The sequence below is a fragment of the Melanotaenia boesemani genome, chromosome 9 (genome assembly GCF_017639745.1).
Source record: "Melanotaenia boesemani isolate fMelBoe1 chromosome 9, fMelBoe1.pri, whole genome shotgun sequence".
NCBI lineage: Eukaryota > Metazoa > Chordata > Actinopteri > Atheriniformes > Melanotaeniidae > Melanotaenia > Melanotaenia boesemani.
The window spans coordinates 7444303-7468668 of NC_055690.1; the positions used below are offsets into that span (position 1 = coordinate 7444303).

Below are 24366 nucleotides of genomic sequence, written 5' to 3' on the forward strand. Positions count from 1 at the left end.
GACAACATTGTCACTAGGATCGTCAGGACGCACAAACTCCTCCATCACGATAAGGTAGCGGCTCAGGGAGGAGTCTCTGCACCCGAGTCCTATGGCCCCTCCTGCAGGTGGTGAGCCTGAAACACACATGTGCAAAACATACTGACCACTATGACACATGTTTTTCAGACAGCATTTATGGGTCTGCAGCCTTGTAAAGATAAAAGTAAAGTAAAACAGATATCAGAAGACTGTTTAAGTGCTCCACCTACAACTTTTGGTAGATGAAATAAAACTTTAATGATCCCCGCTGGCAAAATGGGTCATTGGATTAAGAAACAGCATAAAAAAGTAACAACAAAAGTGGAATAAAACTGGGCCCTGCAATGAACTGCCGACCTCCCCGCGACCCTGAATTGGACTAAGTGGTATAGAAAATAGATGGATGGATGTTAAAACAGGAGGGATTAAAATGAACTATGAAAGAAAAAGCAGATTATAAAAGGGAAATGTGAATAACTCTTAAAAATGGAACATGTTCTTAATTTAATTATTGATAAAGAATTTATTAAAATTGTGGAGAATGATCATACACTTAAAATCTACGAGCTATGAGAGTGGTTTGAGTGGATTTGGATGTCCCCACCTGTCTACACAGTGACCTTATGATGTTGGGATTTTACAGAGTGGTCCAGTGTAGTGAGCGTGGGGGGAGCAGGGGGCAGTAGAGGGAGGGAGCTGTGCAGACGCCATATATGGGCACACCACCGACTCTGCACTGCTATTGGCTGTGGGCCCTATGCAGCTGCTTGTCAACAAGATGGCCTTCCTCTTCTCGCCGTTTTGACACTGATTATTTTGGTATCCCCGAGAACATACCGTAAAAGCTTGTGTCACTTCTAAATAGATAGTGGGAGAGCGATTGTGAAGTGTCCTAACAAGGCGCACAGTCAGCTAGACAGTGTTCAGAGAACTGACAGATACACAATCCGCGATAACGGCCACCACTAGACAAGGTTGATGTTAGAAAGTAGCTCTAGGCTAATGTCGACGTTAGCCAGCTAGCGAGCTAGCTTAGCTACGTGGACTCGGATAGTCAACTCGTGTCACCTGCATTTAGCCAAACAGACTGGTTTGGTGAGAAGAAAATACAGCGAAGAAATATTTGTCATCGTTAGTCTTCAAATCAAGTGAATTGTCCGTGGAGGCTAACAACGCTAAGGTAATTTAGCTAATGAGCTATAAAGCTGAGTTTTTATTATTATTTACTCATAGTTTGTTAGCAAGATCTGTCATGTTATTATGCAGGTAAGTTGTGCTTGTTAGCAAATTCGTTAGCTCCGTAATGAACTGTTTACTCTCTTAACCACCCTTTAATAAACTTCAAAATGGCTCAAAGTTTCCAGAAATATTATTGGTTTGGACGTTAATTTGTGTAGAATGATACTTTTGGTCACTGGGCTCCGTTTTTACCAATTATGCTTTGGACACTTACATAGCATATGCTATGTAAGCTAACTGTTTGATCAGCTAGTGTCCAAGCTATGAGGAAATAGACGATTAATTGAGAGTGCAACAGTACAAATAACTGCTGGGGTTGTTGCTGTTATTTACAGTGTTTTTTTTGTTGCATTTAGCTTTTTGGGGTGTCAGTTTAGAGGTTGGCATTATCAGCTTGTACTCTAGGTTATCGGAAACACTGCTAGAAAAGTAATTAAGTTACTTGCGGGCCTTCATTTTAGTCTAGGGAATTTTACTCGCAGTGAAAACTAAACTTTGACCTATACCCAACACAACATTGCCTTTAATGTTTATTATTGTCACTATAATTCTCCCTTTTGTTTGTTTGTTTTTTGTATGGGAAACATACTATGCAACAAACAACTGCCATAAACAATATTATTGCCATTAAGATCCATGTTGTTCAGACATGTTTGTGTAAATCTTAGGGACATTCTTAAGTAAATAAATGTGTATGACAACATATTGGGATGTATCATAGTACATCCCACTAAATGTCAATATATGAACATGTCTGTTGCAGTGAATTCATTATCAGGTGATTTATCAGTATTGTAATCACAGGCCTACAAACAAAAATGCATAATACATTTAATTTCTTTCTTGTACGGAAGAGTTTAATTTAAGTACATGTAACATACTTTTTTTGTTTTGTTTTTGGGAGTGGCACAGTAAAAGCTGATATTATTGCTTTAATAGTGGTTTGGTGTGGCTGGTGTCCTGGTAACTCATTTACATGATTTGCTGTTCGATGTGATTTTGCAAGACAATGCATGATTGACTCTCCTTTAAGATATTCTGTAGGATACAGCACTATGTTAACACAGCAGCCTTTGGGATTGTCTTTATCAAAGCTTGCATCAGAGCCTAACTTGTGACAAATGTGCCAATGTTCATACACATGGGCTGGTCAACTACTCATCCCAGGTGACCTGACAGAAAGACGGCACTCCTGTTGTGTTCCTGGGCAGGCTGCTGGAGTAATGCACTCGGCTCTTTTGTTCTAGTGACGGGTTGAAGCAAAGCTAGCCTGCTGAATGTTCGTCTCTTGCACTGTCTTCATAGATGTGCAAACTGAGATCTTTTTTTTTTTAAACTTCTTTTTGGCATGCATGTACTGTCAGTTGTGGGCTTTTGGTTGCTGGGTTGTGATCCGGTTTTAAAAACATGCAGGATTATAATTATCTCTAATATCTTTCACCAGACTGTAAGAGACTGTATAGATATACTTGGTTACTACAAGAGAAATATATTAAAGGGAACATCTAAGTGAAAAATGTAGACCTTGATGCACAGCTCTAATCCAACATTTTAAGTACAGTTTTTTTCTGAGCTGCTAGAGTGAAATTGTTAACCTAATGAGAGAAATTTATTTAGTGAAATCACACTGAAAATACTGTTTTAATGTAAAGGCTGAAAACTTTTATTACAATGTAGAGTCATTTAAACACATATTGGTACCTTGTGTACATTTGTGGGGATTTTCACCTTTCGACTGCAGCAGTAATCTAAAGGCCTTTGACTCTAAAAACAGTGTGAAAAGCCATTTGTGTATCCAGACATATTGTGCAATCTTGGAAACACTCAAATCGGTGTTCAACACAGAGGGGGAATGATGTACTCTGGATTATTGACATAATTTACTTGCGTGGGGATGATAGCAGGACTGCTATCTACTTTCTGTCTGGTTCAGTTAGCACATATATTTGGTTTAAATACATGCTGATGTAATTTGATTTGACCTTTTCTGTATGCTTTATAGTGTGACGGCTTGAATCGCACTTCCCCTGAGTAATAGCTAGTGTTATACTTCTTGACGTGTCTGCACACATTAGGAGCTGCACAGTTCTGTGTGTGGAAATAGTTAAGTGTTAATATCTACAGAAAACCATTCACTTTCAGTGGTTTGCCGGTCAGTTTTGGGACTTAACCATGCAATCTTGTACTCTGGTGCCACTGGCTGCCACTGTGCTTGGACAGGATTTGTAGGATTAGGTTGTTGTAGAAAGCTTACAACCAAACTCCAGACTATATTTGCAGCCTATTTACTACTGTTTTAAGTCGTAAATTAAGAAGGGGGGGGGACATAACATTGAGTGGTTTGGAGTAATGCAGTGTACTGAAGATTGCGTAAGTGACTGTCCTTCAGCTGTAAGTTACTGAATAGGACATGTATGTTAAGTCACACTAAAATTTTAAGGCATTTTGAAATGGGTTGGGGGTGGGTATAATCAAACTTGAATACATTGAGAATGAAAGATTCTGAATTGATTTACAAATGTTACGTTTTTTCTGTTGATGTTTCTTGTTCATGTTGACAGTGAATATGGTTACTTGAAACAATGGAAGTGAAGTGCCTGACGAGTCTTACAGCTTGAACAAGATGGCTAAACAAGAAATATTAACCAGCACCTTCTGCATGAAAAGCTAGCTTTTGGAAGCACTCTGGATCAGTGAACCTGCACTAAAATATTTTGGAAACACAAGAAATTTAATTTTCAGGCTGAGAAGGATGAAAAATGCCCGGTTGCTGTAGCAAGCCATGCCAATGCTTCCACCCAGCTACAAAAGGGCAATGCAAATTACAAATCCTATTGCATGTGCATTTGCATTCAGAACCAAGGCTTTTGTGCTGTGTTGCACAGGTTGAAGCAAAATTGCAAAATCCCATTTCCAATATATACGAAAAACCAGGTAGGATAGTTCAAATGTTTTGTGACACATTGCCACAGAGTCTTGTCACTGAAACTGCACACTTACCCATAAATAGCTTCTACTGTGCTCCAAATAGAAGCAACGAATAGGTAAATGTGTATATTTTTTGTAAATAAAAGGAGGGTTTTTGTTGGCTTGCTATAACATTTTTTGTTTTTACTATCACTGTCATACCGCGATGATTCGTCATTTTAAAGTGCATTTAATTAAGCTGATCTAATAGTTAATCTTTGGACATACATTTAACATGACATTAGTGTTGTATGTGAACGCATGTCTATGTATCATAACATTTTGCTGCCACTTGTCTTAAAATATGAGGCACTTTTGATGGTCCTTATGTTTTATGGTTGAAAAGAGAAGTCAAAATGGACAAAGATTTGTTTTGTGGAAACTCAAATCAACTTACTCTACTCTCTGATCTCTCTCCAGTCAGTAAAAATCAGCCCAGTGTTGACTCTTATCTCGTTCTGTCTTTTTCTATCTTTTGATATCCATTTGCAAGTGCGACGTGGTGCGTAAAGCGGACTTCAGCTGTGACGTGACACAGAGTTAAATGTCAGTGAAGTCAGGATTACAGATTTTTGAGGTCAGAAAATAATTAAGTGCTACGTTAACATCTTTATTAGTTTGGTTGCTGTCATTCCTTCCCAGCTTGAGCTAACTTGCAACCAATCAGCATTTGATCAGTTTGTAGTATATTCTCTGGAGCTTGTGTGTTTGCTTTTTAGAGACTTTACGAATGTTCGTTTGTCTTTTTAGAAATGTCCATCATAAGATGCAGATGGATAACTCCCATGAAAGGATAAAATTACTCTAAAAGGGTTGGCTTTTTTTTCTGTAAATGTAGGTTTATATTGTCTGACATTTAGTGGTGAAATCTTATCTAACTGAAGCTGTACAGAAACAGCTATTTGTCTTCTATTGCAAATCTCTGATCTCTGAAATTAGGTGGAACTGAAACACAAAGTACAGTAAGCAAGCATAGAGAACAGGAAGTGACAGAAATTTTAAGCTGGTGACCGCAGCTGAAGCTGCCTGGCTGGGTTAAGTGTTTTACTCTTTGAAAGGTGTTTGCAGCAGTTTTAGTGATCCATTATTTGTTTGTACATAATGTTATGCTAATGCTTGTATTAAAAAGGCATCTATTCTCCCAACCACTAACTTTGCAGAAAGGTAAAGGCTAATATTTCTGCTTTGGAGTTGGTTTAGGTGTGCTTGTGAATGACCCTGTGTTAAAATGCAGCTGTGAGTGGACTGTTTCTTATGGCTCCTCTTATACTATCATCTAATATGCTATGAGTGATGGATTGCACAATTCATTTAAAAGAGGGGGGTGGGAGGAAAAGTAGACGATGAGGTAGAGAGTGAAAATAGTTACAATATAGGTATATATAGGTAGATATAAGTGGCTATAAGGCCAGTTGAAGAATCTCTTTAGTTGTATTTTTTTCGTCACAGCAGTATAATCTGTCTTCTCTTAGTTGAGTTGTTCCTGTGTAATTATAGAAGAAGCATTTATATTGGTTCACCACACTGTGTGGGCAGCGTTTGCTCTTTGCACCTCTCTCAACCAATCTATTAGTCCAAATGTACAACACTCCACACATACAGCATGTGAAACAAAGAAGCACAGCAAATTGCTTGTTTTAAAGAGTGTGCCTTGAACAGTATGAACAGTATCTCACAGAAGTGAAAACACCCCTCACATTTTTGTAAATATTTTAATATATCTTTTCATGGGACAACACTATAGAAATGAAACTTTGACATACAGAATATCAAAGTTTAGTTTCTATAGCTGGATCCGTATGATCACAAACTCACAGGAGAATTGGAGAATCTTGTGATTCTCAACTTCCAGGGACTGAGATACCCTGACCGATTAATTAATAATTAATCTGCACTGGAGCTTTTATTTTGAAAATTACTGTTTGCTTTTACACTACTACTGTGCCTGTGGGCATTTCCTGAACTGCTGAGTTTGATACGTTCTAGATGTGTGCTCCGTAAAAAATAGACATGGCAAGTATGTTTAGTGGAGAGCTGCGACAAGGTGTTTTTTGGGATGCTTCTGACACACCCATTGTGAACCAAACCATTGACTAAAATGGCTGCGAATAACACTCACCCAGTGGAAATTGGTCACAGACAGACAGCTCACTCCCCCGCCCATCCAGAAAACTCAGGAGAGACCGGAAGAAGCATGGAGACATGGAGAGTACACAGGTAGCTAACTAGCTAGTTTAGAAGCTAAATGCAAGACGTCTGTTAAGTAATTCACCTCAGAAATGACAATGACGAGGACACTGATTGTTCAGGTGTTCGTGTTTCCCGATGCACTCTTCCAGCTGCTAATTATTAAATAAGATCTGATCTTAAACCAGTTCATTTTGTTTTGTTTTGCAGGTAGTTGGTGCAACTATTTCCAACATGTGCTCTCTCACTGCTGGTGGGAGTGTAGCACGCCTGTGTGTGCACACAGCACGGCATGTACAGACATGACAGTTACTTGTCAACATGATAATAAAATAAATAAAACCCAGCTGTTTAGTTTTTATTATAAAGCAACAAACTATAAACCTTTCTAGAGGAAAGGGGATGTAAAATGACTTCTGCTGGGATCTGGTGCAAAATTAAAATAACCTAAATATATCATATTTTAATATAAAATAATTTAATGAAAAAAGGACAGTAATTGAGTAATTATAGAAAATAAACCTGATCTTCTAGGTTTGGTGGCGGTTGGGGCGCCCCTGTTAATAAAACATTGGATTTTATTAAATGAGTGCATGTTCGTGGCTCAGAAAAAGTTTGAAAGTGAAAAATCAAAATGCAGTTAAATTTAGCAGTTTGCTTAAATCTTCCCGGTGTCTTTTTATGCATAACAAAGCTTAATTCACAATTTACAGTGTTAGAGGAGATTTCAAAGGATAAAGCGAAACAAATATCAGGATATCAGTTATAGGCCATATCACCCAGCCCTAGCTGCTCTGTATCCACAGCAGGGAGCACACGCATGTAGTCATGTGCGCGCACACACAGGTCATCCCGTTTCCGTCTGAGGGCAGAGTGCATGCATCGGAAAACACGTCAACCAGCTGAAAATTGGACAAAAATATGAGAGTTGTCAGTTGTCATACACTCAGGCAGGTGAAGATGGAAGCATCTTGCTCCAGTGAGGAGCAGCTGGAGTATTTCTCCTGCTCCGGTGTTACACCAATAGCAAGATGGTCGTCATGGGAACGCACACAACTGAACAAGCTGAATCTACGTCATTAGACAAATTTCTGAGTCTTATTACAGCTTAAAATGGATCCAGTATTCTTTGTAGATTTTATTAATATCAACTCGTTGTCTGAGATCTGGGTTTTAACAATATTTAATGACTCCACTGATAAAACGGTTTCGCCAGGACATTTGGTATCAAAAGTATCTGTCAGTCCGTCCGTCGTAACCCTACAGCATTTCTGGCTGTGAATCTGGGGAAACACTGTTATGGTATTTCCAAATTGCATGTACATGTGTCAGATCAGATTACAGTAATCTGATTACTACCAGATGACTGATTTTGATTGTCATGTAAATGCACTTAGTGTGTTTATAAAAGTTATCGGAGAATGTCTTTAATATTCAAGAAAAATATGTAGTGTGAGACAGTTGGCTGTAATGATATGATAGATCGACATCAAATCAAAATAGGCTGCTGTGAATTGAATCTAATCAATTCAGGAAAGTAGTGACAATACCCAGCCCCATCTAACTATTTACCTTGTAGTTCAATAGTGTTGACTATAAAATTTTTGCTAAGTGTTTACATACTTGCATGTAAATACTTACATGTTTACATTGGATTGGATACTTGTAAAAAAAAAAAAGAAAATGGTGCAAGCATGGTGATGGATAGACATGGCTTTCTGAATAAGTTCTGTTCCCACATGGTCTATATAAGACATCACCCACAATCCGTTCAAGAAAGCATTGTAGTTGTATAAATTATGGTTCATAATAATGTCAGTGTGTTGGCTCTTGGGTGTTTTCTCACTACTAAATCTGACCTTTCTGAGAGTTTGGACACTTCTGTTCAATAAGAACGTGTTTATGTGCTTGATCAGCTGGAAGTTTAAATATGCTATCAGCTAAAGAGCTGATATTTATCAATGTTTTAGTTTAAATTGCAAGGTGCTGACATATGAAGCATATGAATTGCATTGATTGCACAGAGAAGTGGCTTCATCATCAGATGGACTACAACGGCAGTAGTTTGAATGTGATGGTTGCATATTACCTTTGTAAAGCAATAAAATGTTCAAAAGGTTTTTCTATCCACATGGTGTGGGTGAATTTTCATTACTTTTGGAGGACCTACACTCAAACTGGGATTGATCAGTTTTGGACTTTGTGGGATTATGGCAACAAACAAAACTATTGTGGCATCTTTTTACATTAGAACTATTTGAAATTATCCAAAATGATGGCAAACCATTTCTTTGAAATATAATTAACTTGGGAAAATTATGTTTAACCTTCTGAAGTGCAAGGAGCTGTGACAACTATTCATGCAGCCAATTTGTTTTCTAGAAAATCATGACATGCAGTGATATCACAGTAAAGCACCCCTGATGGCCTTAACTGCTGCTTACAAGAGTTATTAACTCTGAGAAATATGTGATATTTGAACATTTTTAAGACACAGGTGTAACTGATTGACCTGTTTGACTGATTTCTGTGAGAGGACAGCTGCCAAGTATCAGTATTATGTGAAATATATTATGTTCAGTATATTTTTTTTTAATTTATGGTTTTTAATCCACAACTGTCTTAGGAGGGTGTATATTGTATGACCTTTGTGGTATTTTATTTGTACATGTTGAAATTTAGGAAAATGTAAAATGCAATTTAACATTTATTTTGGTTGTTTAGCAGAAGGAAGTAGATAAACAATGAGTCCTAATTAACCTGATCAGATTTTGTTGCCATAGAGTTTAAGATGCGGTAGGTGTGCTATCTCTCAAAATGGGAAATGTTAAATCCCAGTTCTATCTATGTTTACCTCACTCATCAGGCTGTTGGACTTTACAGTATTTATTTTCTCCTGGATTTGCATCTGGCATCAACAAATAAGGAAGAGGGAGTGATGGTTTTAGGTCGACTAATGGTGTTTTAAAAAATTGAATAAGCGTGGAAAAGCAGACATGGAAAGTGGATGTCAGGATGAAGCCATCTCCAAAAGTGTTAGAACTGTAGAGAGGCCCATTTCTAAATATGGTCTAAAAAATAGTTTTTGTTTCAGGGGATATATTGTACTAATGATTGAGCCTTGTAAATTGTTTGTTTTGTAATACATTAGCTTAAATTTTTACACCTTTGACTGCTTTTATTATTATTATTATTATTATTATTATTATTATTATTATTACTACTACTGTTAAGTTGTGGTTAATATTCTCACAATCTCTTCACACACAATTTTGAGTTTAATTAATTTGCCAAGAAAATAAATGTGCAATAAAAGTGAAAAATTAATTTAACTGTTAGCTTTGTGTATTTAGATATCACATCAATATATTTTCTTTTGTAAATGTTGCATAATAAATATGGTATTTTATCTATGGGTTGAAGTAAGTTACCTTATTTACAGTATATAGAGCTACTTGAAGGCTTGAGTGGATGTATATTTGTTGCTGAGTGTGGATCTTTTCACTGTCGGGTTCATACAACCACTCCCTCTTCTCTTTTTTTTTTTTTTTTTTTTTTTTAAACCATTTCTCTTTTATTTAGAAATGTTTTTATCAGACTTAGCTGTAACCTGCATTTGGCTTAGATAAAATTGTACTCAAAGTGAGAAATTGATGAGTCATTAAAATCCATTCCAGTTTAAGCCTTTAATACAGCTTTCCCATGAAATGTATAATGAATAACCTTGAAAAAGGGTGTGTGTTTCAATGGGTGAATGAATTGTAAAGTATTTTGCAGAACTGATAATGTTAAAAGGCATTTATATAAGTGTAGACAGTTTAACAGTAAGTGAAACGAGTTGCTCCATTGCCACTTGTGCATGTCCTTAAGCATGCCGGCACGTTCCTGGCATTCCCCACAGCTGGCCTTGCTACAGAAGCAATGCCTGCTGGGTGGATGAAAAGCTTTTCCCTCCCTATTCTGTAGTGTAGGCTCTTTGGCATGGAGAAAGGGGCGAGGGCAGGGAGGACAGCAACAACAGTTTTACATCTACCCCACCCCCTGCTGCTTTTTGCTAAAAATAGGTCCAGCATATGCCTGCATGCTCCTCCCCATGTTGCCTCCTATTAAGCAAGTCCTCTTTGAAATGCTGAGATGCAAAGGGAAGGAAGAGGATTCATTTGGGGCTTTTGTGTTCCATCTCTCATCCCTTTCATCTGCTAGCCACAGACCCCAAACTTGAAATGTAATCTCTTTAATTTGATTTGGAGGCGCCAAAGTGGTGAAGATGATCTTGGTACAGCCTAGCAAATGTAACTGCTAATTGAGTTTGGCAAAAGTATGAGGTGGGCTATTTGTGATTGTTTCAATAATTGTAAGATAGTATTGTTCTCTGTAGTGTAGTGGTCAGACTGTGAGAAACAGGCTGTCTGAATACCTCAAAGCAACTATTCAATGCAGACCCAATTGGGTATTGATTGTCTAAATTAATCCCAGCACTAGCAAGGATTGTTACAGTAGCAGTATGAACAGTTTTTTATTTATTAAGCTCCTAAATGACATTATCTCTTTTTCCTCCTTCCCTCTCTGTTTTTTACCACGATGCAGGTTGTATGTCCAGTGCTGGTGGTGAACTTTGTGCTGATGCCCATCTCGTAGGCACTGGAACAAGGAACTGACAATGAGAGCTGTTGCTGTTTGCTGGCCAGCATAGATGCAGATATGCCACGGTGGTCCCCATCCTGATGGACCGAGACACCTTCTCCCACATCCGGCTGTGGTGCCCACGCCCCTTTGGCACTTACTCCCAGAACAAAGCCAGAAGTCCAGGCTCAGGGGGCAGCAGTGGAGGGGGCAGCGGGGCAGGGTCCCCCTCACTCTGCAAGCCTGAGCCCTCTCAAGGTGCCAGAAGGACGACGGATGAAAATCAAGATGTAGGGATGATAGTTGGGGTGAAGGAGGGAAGTAGAGAAGAGGAGGATGTTGGCTCAGAGAACACTCCACCTGAACCTGAGCTTGAATCCAGCTCCCTGACACAGAGTCAGACCCCTCAACCTCCTTCAGCTCCTCCCTCACCACCCACCTCAGGGTCCCAAATGGAAGATGGACGTGTGCTGTTGGATACCTGGTATGTTATAAAGCCAGGTAACACCAAGGAGAAGATTGCCTTCTTTGTTGCGCACCAGTTCAGTGGAGCTGGCCAGCCCAGACCGAGTGCCATGAAGGTAAGAAGCCGACGCATAGCAAAGCAGCAAGAAATTAAAGTTTCATTTAGTTATTTCTTAAAGATTAATTATTTTTTCTCCACAGGTTAAAGGTAACTGGGCAACTGACTGCAGTAAAGCCAAAAGACGAAGACGGTGCTCATCCTATGACCCTCCAACACGCTCCCACTCTCTCAGTCATGAAACTTCCCTTGCATCATCCCTTTGCCCTGATGAGCCACAGCTAAGAGGTGTGAATGAAACTGACTTGCTTTCTGTGGCAGAGATGGTTGCTTTGGTTGAGCAGAGGACTGCCATGGCACTCCAGGGGATTGTGGCTGTTCATGGAAACAATCACCAACCCACTCCTACCACTCACAGCCAGGGCCTTACCCCCAACCAGCACACTATACTCCGGGGCACGGTGTCAGACCCTTCTCCTATGGTGTTTGTGTCAAACACCTCAAATGGTCAGCCCTCCAGAGAAGCCGAGAAGCCATCATCTCCCATCCAGACGGACCAGGAGCTCGAGGAGCAGCAAGAGTCATGCAGGGTAGCACAGGCCATTGCTCACTTTGAATCCCAAAACCTTGAGAATCGGCTACATCTGGGTCCTAGCCCTGCAATCCAGGCTTCTAATCAAGACAGAGATGGGGAGCAGAGGAGAGGAAGAGAGTCTGGCACTGTAACACCACCTCCACCACCCAGCCACAGTCACGGAGAGGTCAGGATAGCTTTCAGAGTATCAAATCTGGACTCACGTTCTCAGCTGGAACCAGCTGGCCGGTCTCGCTGTATGTTTATGAGCTGTGGTGGTGGAGGTAATCAAGCAGCTGCCAGGGCCAAAGAGAAAATCACCTGTGACCTATACCAGCTTGTAAGTCCCTCTTCAAGAGACCCCAGCAGTCTGCTGCTTGCCACCACAACTGCTACACCCAAACCAGATGGAGACCTCCATCACTCAGACAGGCAGGCCTGTGGCAGCCCAGACCCAACCCAGGAGCTCTCCTCTGGGGAGAAGAAAGCTGCCGGTGTGGGAAGGGAGCGGGTGACGGGTTTCCATGTGGAGGTGGTGGTGACTGGTGCTGTGGACCAATGTGTTTTTTATGGTAAGGACAGCACGGAGAATGTGCAGGAGGAGACAGTGTGTTTTGCTATGCCTAGTGGGGGAGGAAGTGGTGGAGGTGTTGGAAGTTCAACAGACCCTTCATCGGATGACCCCCCTCCTGGACAGCTGTTTTTCCTTCAGCCTGCTCGAGGACCAGAGGAGGATGTAAAAGCAAAGACCACTGGCAGTGGGTCAGGAATGTGCTCTTTGGACTGCGCCAACAACAACAGTCCTGGGGCAGGGGTGGCAGTCGGCTCAGGGGAGTGGGCAACACAACCAGACTCTCCCAGTGTCGGAGAAGACTGCTCAGACCCTTCACTGTGTCGCCTCTACCGCCACGTGTCCCACGACTTCCTGGAAATCCGCTTTCAGATTCAGCGACTTCTTGAACCGCGACAGTATATGCTACTGCTCCCTGACCACATCATGGTCAACATTTTCAGCTACCTGCCAACGCGCTCCTTGGCAGCTCTTAAGTGCACCTGTCACTACTTCAAGGCGCTGATTGAGACCTACGGGGTGCGTGCAGTGGATTCACGCTGGAATCAAGACCCACTCTATAGGGATGACCCCTGCAAGCAGTGTAAGCGACAGTATGAGCGCGGGGATGTTTCATTGTGCCGCTGGCACCCAAAACCTTACCACCATGACCTGCCTTATGGACGTTCCTACTGGATGTGCTGTCGGCGTACTGACAAGGACACGCCAGGCTGCCGTGTTGGGCTCCATGATAATAACTGGGTCCAGCAGCCTGCTGATGGCTCTCAGCCCATCCGCACCAAGAGGGAAGACAGAAGGGAGGAGGCCAGGTAGAGCGGAGCAAGTACACCTCCCACTCATCTCATACTGTGTACCTCCTCCTTTCTTTCTTTTGCCTCTGGTCAGAGGACAGGGAAATGGAGAAGAATACAAGGAGAAATCGGCACTCCAGGATTACTTTTTATTGGCTCCAATCCTTTCTCATACTCTCACTCAGCAGAGGGAGTTTGAGAGCTAATGAATGAGAGAAATGTGTCACACTCCTTGCCTTTTTTCTTCTTTTTTTTGTGTTTTTTTTTTTCCAAGCCCTCCAGAATCCCTCTCCCTCCTGCTGTGCTCCAGAGTGGCTACTTTAAAAAGTTTGCTTACCAGGGTTGGGGTCCTCTCCTGCTGCTGTTCAGTCCTTTTTCTGCCTTGTAATCATTGGGGATCAGTTTTATTACACTCATGGATGTTGGTAATTCATGTGAAAACACTGCAGTGTATTTGATTTGGGATTAGCATTCATAAAGTGACACTTAGAAATGTAACTCCCCAGAACCTGCTTCCTGCTCCCAACACTTGTTCTGCATTTCACAAACATCCACGTTAGCTGTGCAGTGGTGCTTTGAGGAATGAGCTGTATCGAGTCCAACAGATGTAAAACTTTCAGTGGTGGAATGTTCAGAAATGTGATTGTAAAAGCAACTTTATTTTTCTGTTCTGTTGTACAGTGTCATTTGTACCTGTCCTGCACCAAGCGTTTCTACTTTTCTGAATGTGCTGTGATGTTGTATTACGTTGATCAGTCCCCTGATGATGCTGCTGAACTCATAGCTTGTGTCACTGATGTTAATTCTGAAACAGCCATACCTTTGGTTAATGACAGGCCCAGTCTTACTGAGACGCTTGTCATAGTTTCAGAGCGGACCCTAACCTTGCTGACCAGCCATAAAGAGGAGCCACTGAGTAGTTTCTGGTTTACAGAGAATATTGGGAGTTGGACTTGAATGGGATTAAAAAGAGAAACTTGATGTCACTTTGGAAAGGCCTGATGTCACTTTGTATGGTTTGATTGATTTAGGTTTTTTTTTTTGTTTTGTTTTTTTTTTTGCTTGTTTTGCCAATTTTCTTTCTTTTGTTTGGTTGATTTTATTGGGTTGTGTGTCAGAATGTTTGCTGTTGTATTTGCTTTTATTGATGAGGACTGTGTTCTCTGTGTATCGGTCTGTCACCCTACTGAACCCGCAAAGATGTTTTTTTTTTTTTTTTTTAAATAGTCCATCTTTGTTTTAGCCCCCCAGCTCTCTTCCTTCCCTCCACCCCACAGTCCTCCGATTCAGTCGAGGGCAGTGTTCGCAAAGCCGTCATTCATGATTTGAAAACAAGTGAAACCATCTATTATAGTCAGCAGAAACTCTCTATACACCAGCTTCCAGCCTTAAAAGCCCCCCTACCTCTTACCCACCCTGCAGGAGACAAATGCGTCAGATACCTCACAGATGACCAAGAGTATTGGGAGTTGCACAGGACCTACGTGGCTAAGTACAGATGCTTGACACACTCACCCAAAACTGTTGGAATGCAAGATGAAGAGTGCCTGGTGACGGCTCTGACTTTTCATTCAAAATGAAACCCTTTCTAATTTCTCCTCCCCCCTCTCTCTCTCCCTTGCTTTTACACTTCCAGACCCCTGCAATCTGACAGACTGGATACTGAGAAACTGATGTAATGAATGATGCTGAAACTGTGCATGGACATTGGGAAGATGGTTGGGTAGACATGGGAGACCTCTGTAGGTTGCAGATGTATACAGTGCTAATGGGAAATATCTGCTTAAATAAAAACAGAAGTGATGATTAAAACTGGAAATTTCAATCACTATGTGGTCTGTGTGATGTATTGATGAGTAAGTTCAAGGTCTGCTACTAATGAGTTTTTATTCATTCAGGATAATACAATTAATGCTGCTTGTTGATGCAGTTTAGGAAGTCTTAAATATTGGATATGTTTAAAAAGATGCTAATATGACTGCATACATTCATTTTAAATAAATGGAAAAAACTGCTCCACACATTGTAGTTTTCAGACTGATGCCATTCATCAGTGGGTTTCGTGAAGCCACTCAAATCTTTCATTGATTTCTTTTGAGTCAAGGTTATGATAATTTGAAAAAAAAATAAAAATTTTTTTAAAGCACTCCATGGCTACTGGAAGCTTTATCAAGTTAAAATTTAACTCAAACTTTGATTTCGTTTTTGCAGCTTTTAAATGGAGCTGAAATCAAATTGGAATGTAACTGTATACAGTAATGGATCAATAACATTTTTAGATACACTTATAATCTAGAGAAGAAGAGTGAAACAGACTGCTTTCAGTTGATGTGAATTATGAAATCATCCTTTATGGTGTAGTAACAGATCTTGGCCAGCAGATGGCAGCACTGTTCTGAAAACCAACTCAAGTATAGTAATCAAACTTTAACCTGGATCAAACTAACAAATAAAATCCATTTTTACATGTAGTGACTAATTAATTTATTTTAAGCAAAGTAACCCCACATAAAAACGGCCACAGCCATCATAATGATAGCGTTGGCATCCACAGTGTTCTTCCACACAGCCTTCTCGCTGATGTCCGGCATCGGCTGCTCTGACCCCTCAGGTTCCTCTTGCTCGTGAGCCTTCGAGTCACCACCCAGGCCACAGAAACTTCCAACCAGGCGACAGATACCAGACTTTTCTTTCTCTTCAACCACTGAAAATGAGAAAAGGTTTATGTTTGGGGATTTTTTTTTTCTTTTGAATATGTTTTTCTGAGTTCTTTTTTGGATACCTGCAACATCATTGTTCTCCCTCATCCTCTCCTTAGCTTCTCTCCGGGCTCTTCTCCCTTTTTCTTCTTGTTCCCAGTCCAAATCTTTCCTCTCTTCTTTGGAATGTCGAAGACTGAACACCAGGCGATGAAGCTTGGAGGAGAAACACAACCCGCAACACAACAAGCACATTAGTGATTCTGACATTTTATGCCATGGAGCTTTGATAAATTAGCTGCCTTCTTGTGAGAACAGGAAGTCACTTACATGTTGATCGTCTATGGGCTTACTACAGTAGCTGACCAGCAGCACCAACATTGATGTACAGAAGAAGAGTATGATGGCAAAATGCAGGTAGTGGATCCCGCACACCAGGAAAGGGCACTGAGAGGGAAAAATACAGCTGCCACTACCAAACCAGAACTCAGGCAACATCCGACACAGACCCATCACAAGGCCACCTATCAGGCCCCAGAAAGCACCCTGGAGGTGATGGTAGAAGGAAAAGCCCAATTTAGATGGCTGGTATTTCATAGATATGATTTAGATGTTAAAAACCATGAAAGAAGATACTTCCTCACCGTTTCATTGACCCTCTTAACAAACACAGCCAGCAGAAAGACGGAGGCGATAGGGGGAGACAGATAGCTGGACACTGACTGGATGTAATCAAACAACTGACCACTCTGAGCCACCTGGACAACTGGGATCCAGCAGATACTGACGGCTACAATGCACAGAACCCAGACTCTGCAGAGGACAGAATGATAAGAAAGGTATAGCATGCGGTTGAAAAGACCCAGCTGATAAATATCTCAGAGGGCTGTTATGAATTGATGAAGCCATGGCATCGCTAAAACTATATATCTTTTAGCAGTCAGAGGAATTTGTTTACCTGCCTACAATGATGAGCTCACTCTCAGTAGCCTGTGCTCTGATGCGGGTCCAGATGTCCATGGTGAACAGTGTGCTGCTGCTGTTAAAAATGGAGGCCAAAGAGGACATAAGAGCAGCCAGCATGACAGCCAGCATCAGGCCTCGTAAACCTGGACAGAGTAAAGAAGATAAATGGACGGTGCTGAAGGATGTGACCTGCAAGGTGATGTGTAAAGAAGTTATTTGTCCTTACCGCTGGGCATGACTGTCACCACTAGTTTAGGATAAGCAATGTTGGAGCAGCCCACCTCAGTCCCACAAACTCTCTTACACACTTCTGGAACCACACAGCCAACTTCCTCTACAGGTGAATGGAAACACAGTTTTCTTTAGCTTATGCAAACTTAGTCAATCTTTGCATCCATCTCATCAGTTAACCTGCTTTTCTCTCCACCATTGCAATAAACTACTAAGATGCAACAAATAACTATGAGCATTAACGTTCATATTATCTCATCTGCAAAAGAGACGGTCAACTTTAAATGACAGATTTTGGTCTCATATGTGGATGATGAGTCTGTTCTGACAGTGCTACCTCTACAGAACCAACTTGCCACAACAGTATGGTGCCTGCAAAGGTTTATTTGAATGAGGTTTGACAGATTAAGTGTGTAACACACACCTGGGTAGAGGATCCTGCTGATCATGCCAGGAAACACCATGAGGAACATGGGTAGCAGCTTTAGGTAGCCACACATGATGCAGCCAGCCTTCACGTGTGTGATACTACGAGCTGCAAGGCACCGCTGCACAATCACCTAGACAAATACACATGCAGGTACACAGAAAAAAGAAGACTGAAATATATATATATATATATATATATATATATATATATATATATATATATATATATATATATATATATATCACTTTATGAAAAGTTGAGATCTAGACATAGAATTAGAAGTAGTTGATCTGGTAATATGGAGTTTTTTGGTCTGTAGAAAGGTGTTGTATCAATAAAAGGCTAAGTCTTCAAGGGGAGAGAAGATAGGAAGAAGATCTCTAGTTTGTCGATAAATGTGTGAAAAAGTTGTTTAAAGTAATTTAAATGTTAAAAAACAGTGTTCTTCAAAGAACTCCTGTGACAGTGTATGATATTAAACAGCTACAGGAAACTGGTGGGATCTCAGGAAATAAATGATAAGAGTGCAATCCTTAGCAAGATAATCTCAGATCTTTCCAACTTCTTGCGACTGATATAATCACATTGTTTAAGCACTACAATTCAGAGTTAGTTTTATAGACATCACTTAAAACTTCCTTCTGCAAAAAATGAGCAATATGTTGACTTTGTCTGTAGGCAATTTCAGCTTTTTTGGGCTAGGAGGCATTTGGGTTGGACCATCTCTCCACAAGTTTCCAGAAGTTTTGATATATATATATAACCACAAACCATTACAGGCCTTGGATTTGGACTTTTCTTATCCTTTTTTGTGTATATATGGAAGAAATGAGTTTTGTATGCACTGGACCAAAGACAAAAAAGGATGAGAAAAGTCCAAATCCAAGATCTGTAATGGTTTGTGGTTGTCAAAAGTCATGATCATTTCTGTGATGGCTGCATCAATGCAGAAAAATATACTGATCGATAGATCCTAACTTTCCCAGGGATGTCTAAGAATGCTGGTTAACTATATAACAGAATGTCTGGAGAATTTGGGAAGGAAAATTGAGATAACGACAATCTCATACTGTTTCACATTGTAAGATGTGTTTGCAGAACTAAGGAAACAAGATAAAACCTGCAGCGCTTCATGTGTTTGCATCCTCTATGCTTATTTTTAATGTTGGAAGAAGAACCATCAACATTATAGAGGAAAGACTTTACAATCCTTTGCAGGCAAATTAATAAAGGGGTGGATATATTTTAGATTGAAGCTGACCAGAGAAAACACAAAACACATTAAAGTCAAAATAAATATAAGAATTCCTTCTCAATTTTCCAATATACTTAGCATTTTAAACTTTTTCTGACTTTTCTTTTAATCAAGTCTCAAAACTTTTGCCTTTTATGATGATTGTAAAAGGTTGTTCCCAACCAGCCTATGTTGGAATTTCAGTGCTGAAGGTGGTGCTTCAATGCATCTCTTCTGAATGACAGAAGAAATTGGGAAAAATAGATTTCAGCTATTACAGTTATGACTTCTTCACTAGCAAGCTGTTGCCAAATATGTTGTTCCATTTTGCTGTTGTGGAAAATTACAGCATGAAGTGGAACATTGTTGTATCTCGCTGAGAAGCTCCCTGTGCTTTGAGCTAAAGACAAAATGTTTTAAAGACATGTTAATAAGTAACTTAATATTGCTGAGTGAGCTTTTTTTTCTTTTTTCTTTTTTGTCTTTTTAGCAGATGTTCCAGTAGGCACAGAAAAGCAGAGTTTGACTTATTGTGGGGACTCTCCGTCGACATCATGCATTCACTGGTCCCTTACTTTTATATTAACCATCACAACCAAATCTTGGCTTCAACCTAACCATAATATAATTATTACCCAGATCCTAAAACCAGGTATTAACCCTAAAAAATCCCTGTGGGATAAAATTCCATAAGTTGGTGTCCAGTCAGGTTTTGGTCCCCATTGTTTTACATCTCCATCAAAATAAGTACGAACACGATCATTCCTGGAACCTAATAGGGATAAACGCTCAGCACAAATCCCAAGTACTTTATCTAAAGCTTAACCTTACAATTCAATCCTAAAATGGCAAATATTAACCACCAATACAGTAAGGACCTCATTTTGGTTACAGGAAGTTTGAAAACACACACTCAAACACAACCCTTGGAGGGTGGTTTTGAAAGTTCAACATAAATAGATTAAACTTCTTTGTTGTGTCCTATTTGCCTCTTTGAAAAACCTGGTCTGTCTGTGTTTTAACTTGAAGTGGGATTTCCATAACAAGCCTCTCAAAAGCCTGTGTATGCCTCAGGCAGGAAGAATAAAACCTCATTTCCTGCATCTTTCTCTGTTATAATCCAAAACGCTGTAACACTGACTGGAATATTCACCTGGTCCGAGCACCAGTACCAGATTCCTCCGATTGAAATCCCAAACAACACCCCAGGCCAGGGCAGGTCTCCTGTGGTTGGGTCCCTCAGGAGGCTGAAAGCATCATGTCTGGGGGTGTAGCAGTGGGGAGAGATGTTGTAGCGCTGGGGGTCCATGGAGGAGAAATTACTGGGCATAGCAGCGCTGTATTTGGTAAGCAGACTGCCGTAGCCTCCGACTTCAGCAAAGGCTTACAGATAAGAAGGAAAAATGGTGTGTTATCATTTTAAGGTGCGCAGAGAAACCACAGAAAAATCATGTATTGCTGGACGTTGTTGTCTCTTCCCTCTATATCACATATAGCAGGACTTTTCACTGTATAAATAAATGGTGATTTTTATTGTTTGTCCCTTGTGTGATCCTAACTGATGTGAGGTGAAGATGTGAGTCAGCTGTTAGTAAGCACTTTGCATCACCACTATAAATAACTCATTTGGCGAATTTCTCTGCCACACCGCTTTCTTCTTGGACTTTGTCTTTTCTCTAATCCAGAATTAGATTCTGATATGTATCAGCATTGGAGGTGAAGAGTTTTTTGCCTCTGCACAGTCAGCATTCTGTTCACCTCTACAGGAAAATTAATAATTACAAACCCTGGTTAAAGTCGTTCCTGATGTGAAGCAGCTGATGATAGAAGTAAACTCAGGCCCGGACAAACAAGAGGCCAAAAAACTTAAACTGTGTTCTTTAGCAATATAAGAATTTTAAAGAATGCTATAATATGAACTTACAATATCCAGTGAGGACAAAAGCGCCAGCAATGATGACAAACGTCTGGACTGTGTCTGTGTACATCAAAGCTGCCAGGCCACCTGGAAACACACGTTTTAGTCCTTTAGCAGGTCATCAAGAATTAAAGGGCTATTCAATGTACTGTCGCATTTTGTGTTCATACAGTTGGAGATTTGCAAGAAGATAGTTTAATAAAATAGTGATCAGAATCGGTGCAACAGAAGACCAAATATCCCAAATTTTAGAGGGCAAGTGTGCTAACAAGAGAGCACAATTTAAGCTAAGCTAACACTACTAAATGATATGGACTTAATACTTCACAAGTGGTTGAGGTTTAAATTTCAATTCAATTTTTGTTGTACATATTGTGGATTTTATCAGTATATATATATATATATATATATATATATATATATATATATATATGTATATATATATATATATATATATATATATATATATATATATATATATATATATATATATATATATATACATACATATAGTGCTTTTAGAAAAACTTGGAAAAATTAGGCTATTATTTCAAGAGAAAATTAAATAAAATTTGTCCTCATAATCACATTTCCCACTGAAAAAAAATGTTAGCCCAGGACCTGCCAAAAACCATGTGACACAGCCATCTTGACTCTGTCCAGTCTCTGATTAGGACTAGACTAAGATTTTTGGGACTGATTAGGAGAATAGGATGAGTATCAGGGTAAGCCAATCAAAAAGAACATTTACAGCCCGACAAATGGCAGCTTTATGGGAACAAAATACAAGTACATAAACCAGTGGATGAGGTCATGATAGCTATTTCCATTATTTCTTTACAGCTTATTTGTATGACAGGCTTTTTTCAAATAAATCTGTAGTTTTTACAATCAAGCCTTGGTAAGTATGAAGACATCACTGTGACATCTTAAAAAAACACAGAAGTCACTAGCTCTACAAGCTGAGGACAGCTTCTTTACCTGAGTAAAGTACATGTCATCTTTCTATATAAACAGCTTCATAGATCAGTGGTTCCCAACCTTTTTTTCCATGGGGACCCCCTTCATGCATATACTAAAATACCATGGACCCCACCCCATACTGAAACCATGCTTGGTTTTAGGCTTTCAAAGTGAGATTCTCACCATAAATAACATATTCTGGTTGAGTCCTGTCCTTTCATAAAGTCAAAGTTAAATGAACAACATACAGCCTTACTTTTTTTCTTAAAATAGGTATAATTTGTGGACATTAATCACAATGGCTCTAATGTTCAAAGCTTCAGGGACCCCCTTTACTCTTTGGGGGGACCCTTCTTGGATTGGGAACCACTGTCAGAGATAACTCAAGGATTAGATAAAATGAATGATTTGACCACATACCTGTAACAGTGTATAAAGCTGTAATTAACAGAAGGGCGATGACAGACACATACATGTTCCACCCTAACGCCTGCTGAATAAATACAGCTCCTGAAAACATATCCACCTGGAGCAAGCAGAGAAGAAAGTAAACCTCACACCAACACAGTTTTTCTCACTGTGCTTATTCAGGATGACTTACTGAGATCTTGGTGAAAATGTACAGAAACAGAGAGATGACCGATAGGTACAGACTGATTCTGGTCCCACCAAACCTCTTCTTCAGGTACTGCGGCATGGTAATCACCTAAACAAAAGACGTCATCCCATCACGTCAGTGATATGTGCAGTTCACTGAAAGGATTGTGCAGGCCAGACTGCTTACTCCAGCTGTGAGGTAGACGGGTACAAACAGCCAGCCCAGCAGCAGCACAATGAACAGGGCCTGACATAGTAATGCAAAATAACACAAGACATGTTTAGACTTTCTCTAGGTTGGAAAACAATTAAGCTGCACTAGAGTCCTGTTATTTTGGGTAATTTTCAGCAGCACTTCTGGTGCAAAGTATGAAATGTGATGAAACAGCAGGACTTACATTCCACTCAAATCCTCCTACAGCGATGCCACTAGCTGCTCCAGTTCCTGCCAAGCCTACAAAGTGACCACTGCCAATGTTACTAGCAAACAAAGATGCACCCACCTGTATACAAAGAAAATTGGTACACCAAAGAGCCACCAAACCCTGTAGGACTTTAGAGAAGTGCACAGGAGATTTAAAAGAACAGTGTTTAAGAACTGCTGACATCTGATGGTAAAGACGGACAAAGAAATTACTTTAAATACCAAGTACAGTTGGGAATGGATGGTAGCCATCAGTGGCCAAAATTCTTCCAGACACAAACATGTTTTCATCTGTGAATGGTTCCAGTTCAGACTATACTACAGGTAACTACTTCAACATTGTGTACATGTGTACTGCTTTCTTCTATGAGCCTTTTTAAGGTGCTACTTATCCGAAACAGTAATCTAGCTCCTTTTAAACAAAAATTTTACAGCTAATATGGTTCTCACTTAACACACAGCTGTTGTTTGTCCATTCAGAGACACCGAAGTAAATATGGTGGCACAAATATGGCAGCTGCCGTATATGTGGACCCACAGCAAGATATAAATGGCTCATTATAAGAGAATAAGAACAGTTATTTTAGTAAACTGATTGGATACTAACAGAAACACAATTTTTGCTGGAATATCAAATTTTTCTTTTATTGACCTTTGATTTTTTACACATGGCACATGGCACATGGTTCATCAAGGCAACTATCTTGAACAAAATACAAATTTGATGAACTCCTATCGCTTGACAATTCAAGTGGATAAGATTCACTCCATGAGCCCTAAATAAATCAATAGGAAAGTGATATTTGTCAGGTAATCATAATCAGCCAATCTGTTGTATTTAATGTTGTCTTTTTACACTGGACATACCGGCCACCAGGTCATGGTGCGCCCTGCCAGGAAATATCCTCCCACTGTCCCACGATTTGTCCGAAACATGGACTAGAACACACAGAAAAGGTTTTCTCAAATACAATGTTTTCCTGCTCATACATGACTACATTAATTCCTGATATCTCCACTTACCCAAATACCAACACTTATAACCATGACAAAATATCCAACAATAACGGTGATGTCTGCAGGGTTGCTGATGGCCCCTCCGTCTGATGTGAGACCCTCCATTTCACCAATCAAATACACTTAGTCTAACCTGATCAAATTAGTCTTCAGTTTTATCTGCAGCTTTGTGTACACCTACATTTATGTGGATGTGATGGAAATGCCAGGCAGCAAAGTTTCTGTGATTGGTTTAAGTGAGAACTTTGGTCAGGTGTGACAACAGGCAGATTCAGCAGGTTATTTATTAGAGTAATTATTAACAATAAACCATGAAAAACAGCCTTCTAGTTTTGTGGTTCTGGTGGATTTTTAATTGCTGTCATTCTATTCTGTCACTTTTATGCTCAAA

General features: G+C 40.0%; 2 protein-coding genes across 3 annotated transcripts; one reads left to right on the forward strand and one right to left on the reverse strand.

Annotated features, from left to right (window-relative positions):
* The first annotated feature begins 779 nt into the window (after positions 1 to 779).
* Positions 780 to 15324, forward strand: fbxo46 (F-box protein 46). Of its 2 annotated transcripts, XR_006011539.1 has the most exons (4): positions 780 to 1201; positions 11002 to 11618; positions 11704 to 14988; positions 15133 to 15324. XR_006011539.1 is itself a non-coding variant. In XM_041994747.1 (3 exons), exons 2-3 carry the CDS (start codon positions 11139 to 11141, stop codon positions 13516 to 13518), a joined length of 2295 nt encoding a protein of 764 aa, XP_041850681.1. In that variant the 5' UTR covers positions 780 to 1201; positions 11002 to 11138; the 3' UTR covers positions 13519 to 15324. The 2 variants fall into 2 exon arrangements, 1 of the variants encoding a protein (XP_041850681.1); XM_041994747.1 differs by having other exon boundaries at positions 11704 to 15324.
* A 91-nt stretch (positions 15325 to 15415) lies between these two features.
* slc5a2 (solute carrier family 5 member 2) lies at positions 15416 to 24141 on the reverse strand. The gene is made up of 15 exons (XM_041994748.1): positions 23982 to 24141; positions 23826 to 23897; positions 22933 to 23037; positions 22722 to 22781; positions 22539 to 22643; positions 22358 to 22463; positions 20981 to 21061; positions 20210 to 20439; positions 17817 to 17952; positions 17388 to 17495; positions 17154 to 17304; positions 16840 to 17008; positions 16526 to 16741; positions 16279 to 16411; positions 15416 to 16200 (listed from the first exon to the last, which is right to left on the reverse strand). The coding sequence occupies exons 1-15, from the start codon at positions 24078 to 24080 to the stop codon at positions 15986 to 15988; spliced, it is 1986 nt and encodes a 661-aa protein (XP_041850682.1). The 5' UTR covers positions 24081 to 24141; the 3' UTR covers positions 15416 to 15985.
* Positions 24142 to 24366: the final 225 nt, after the last annotated feature.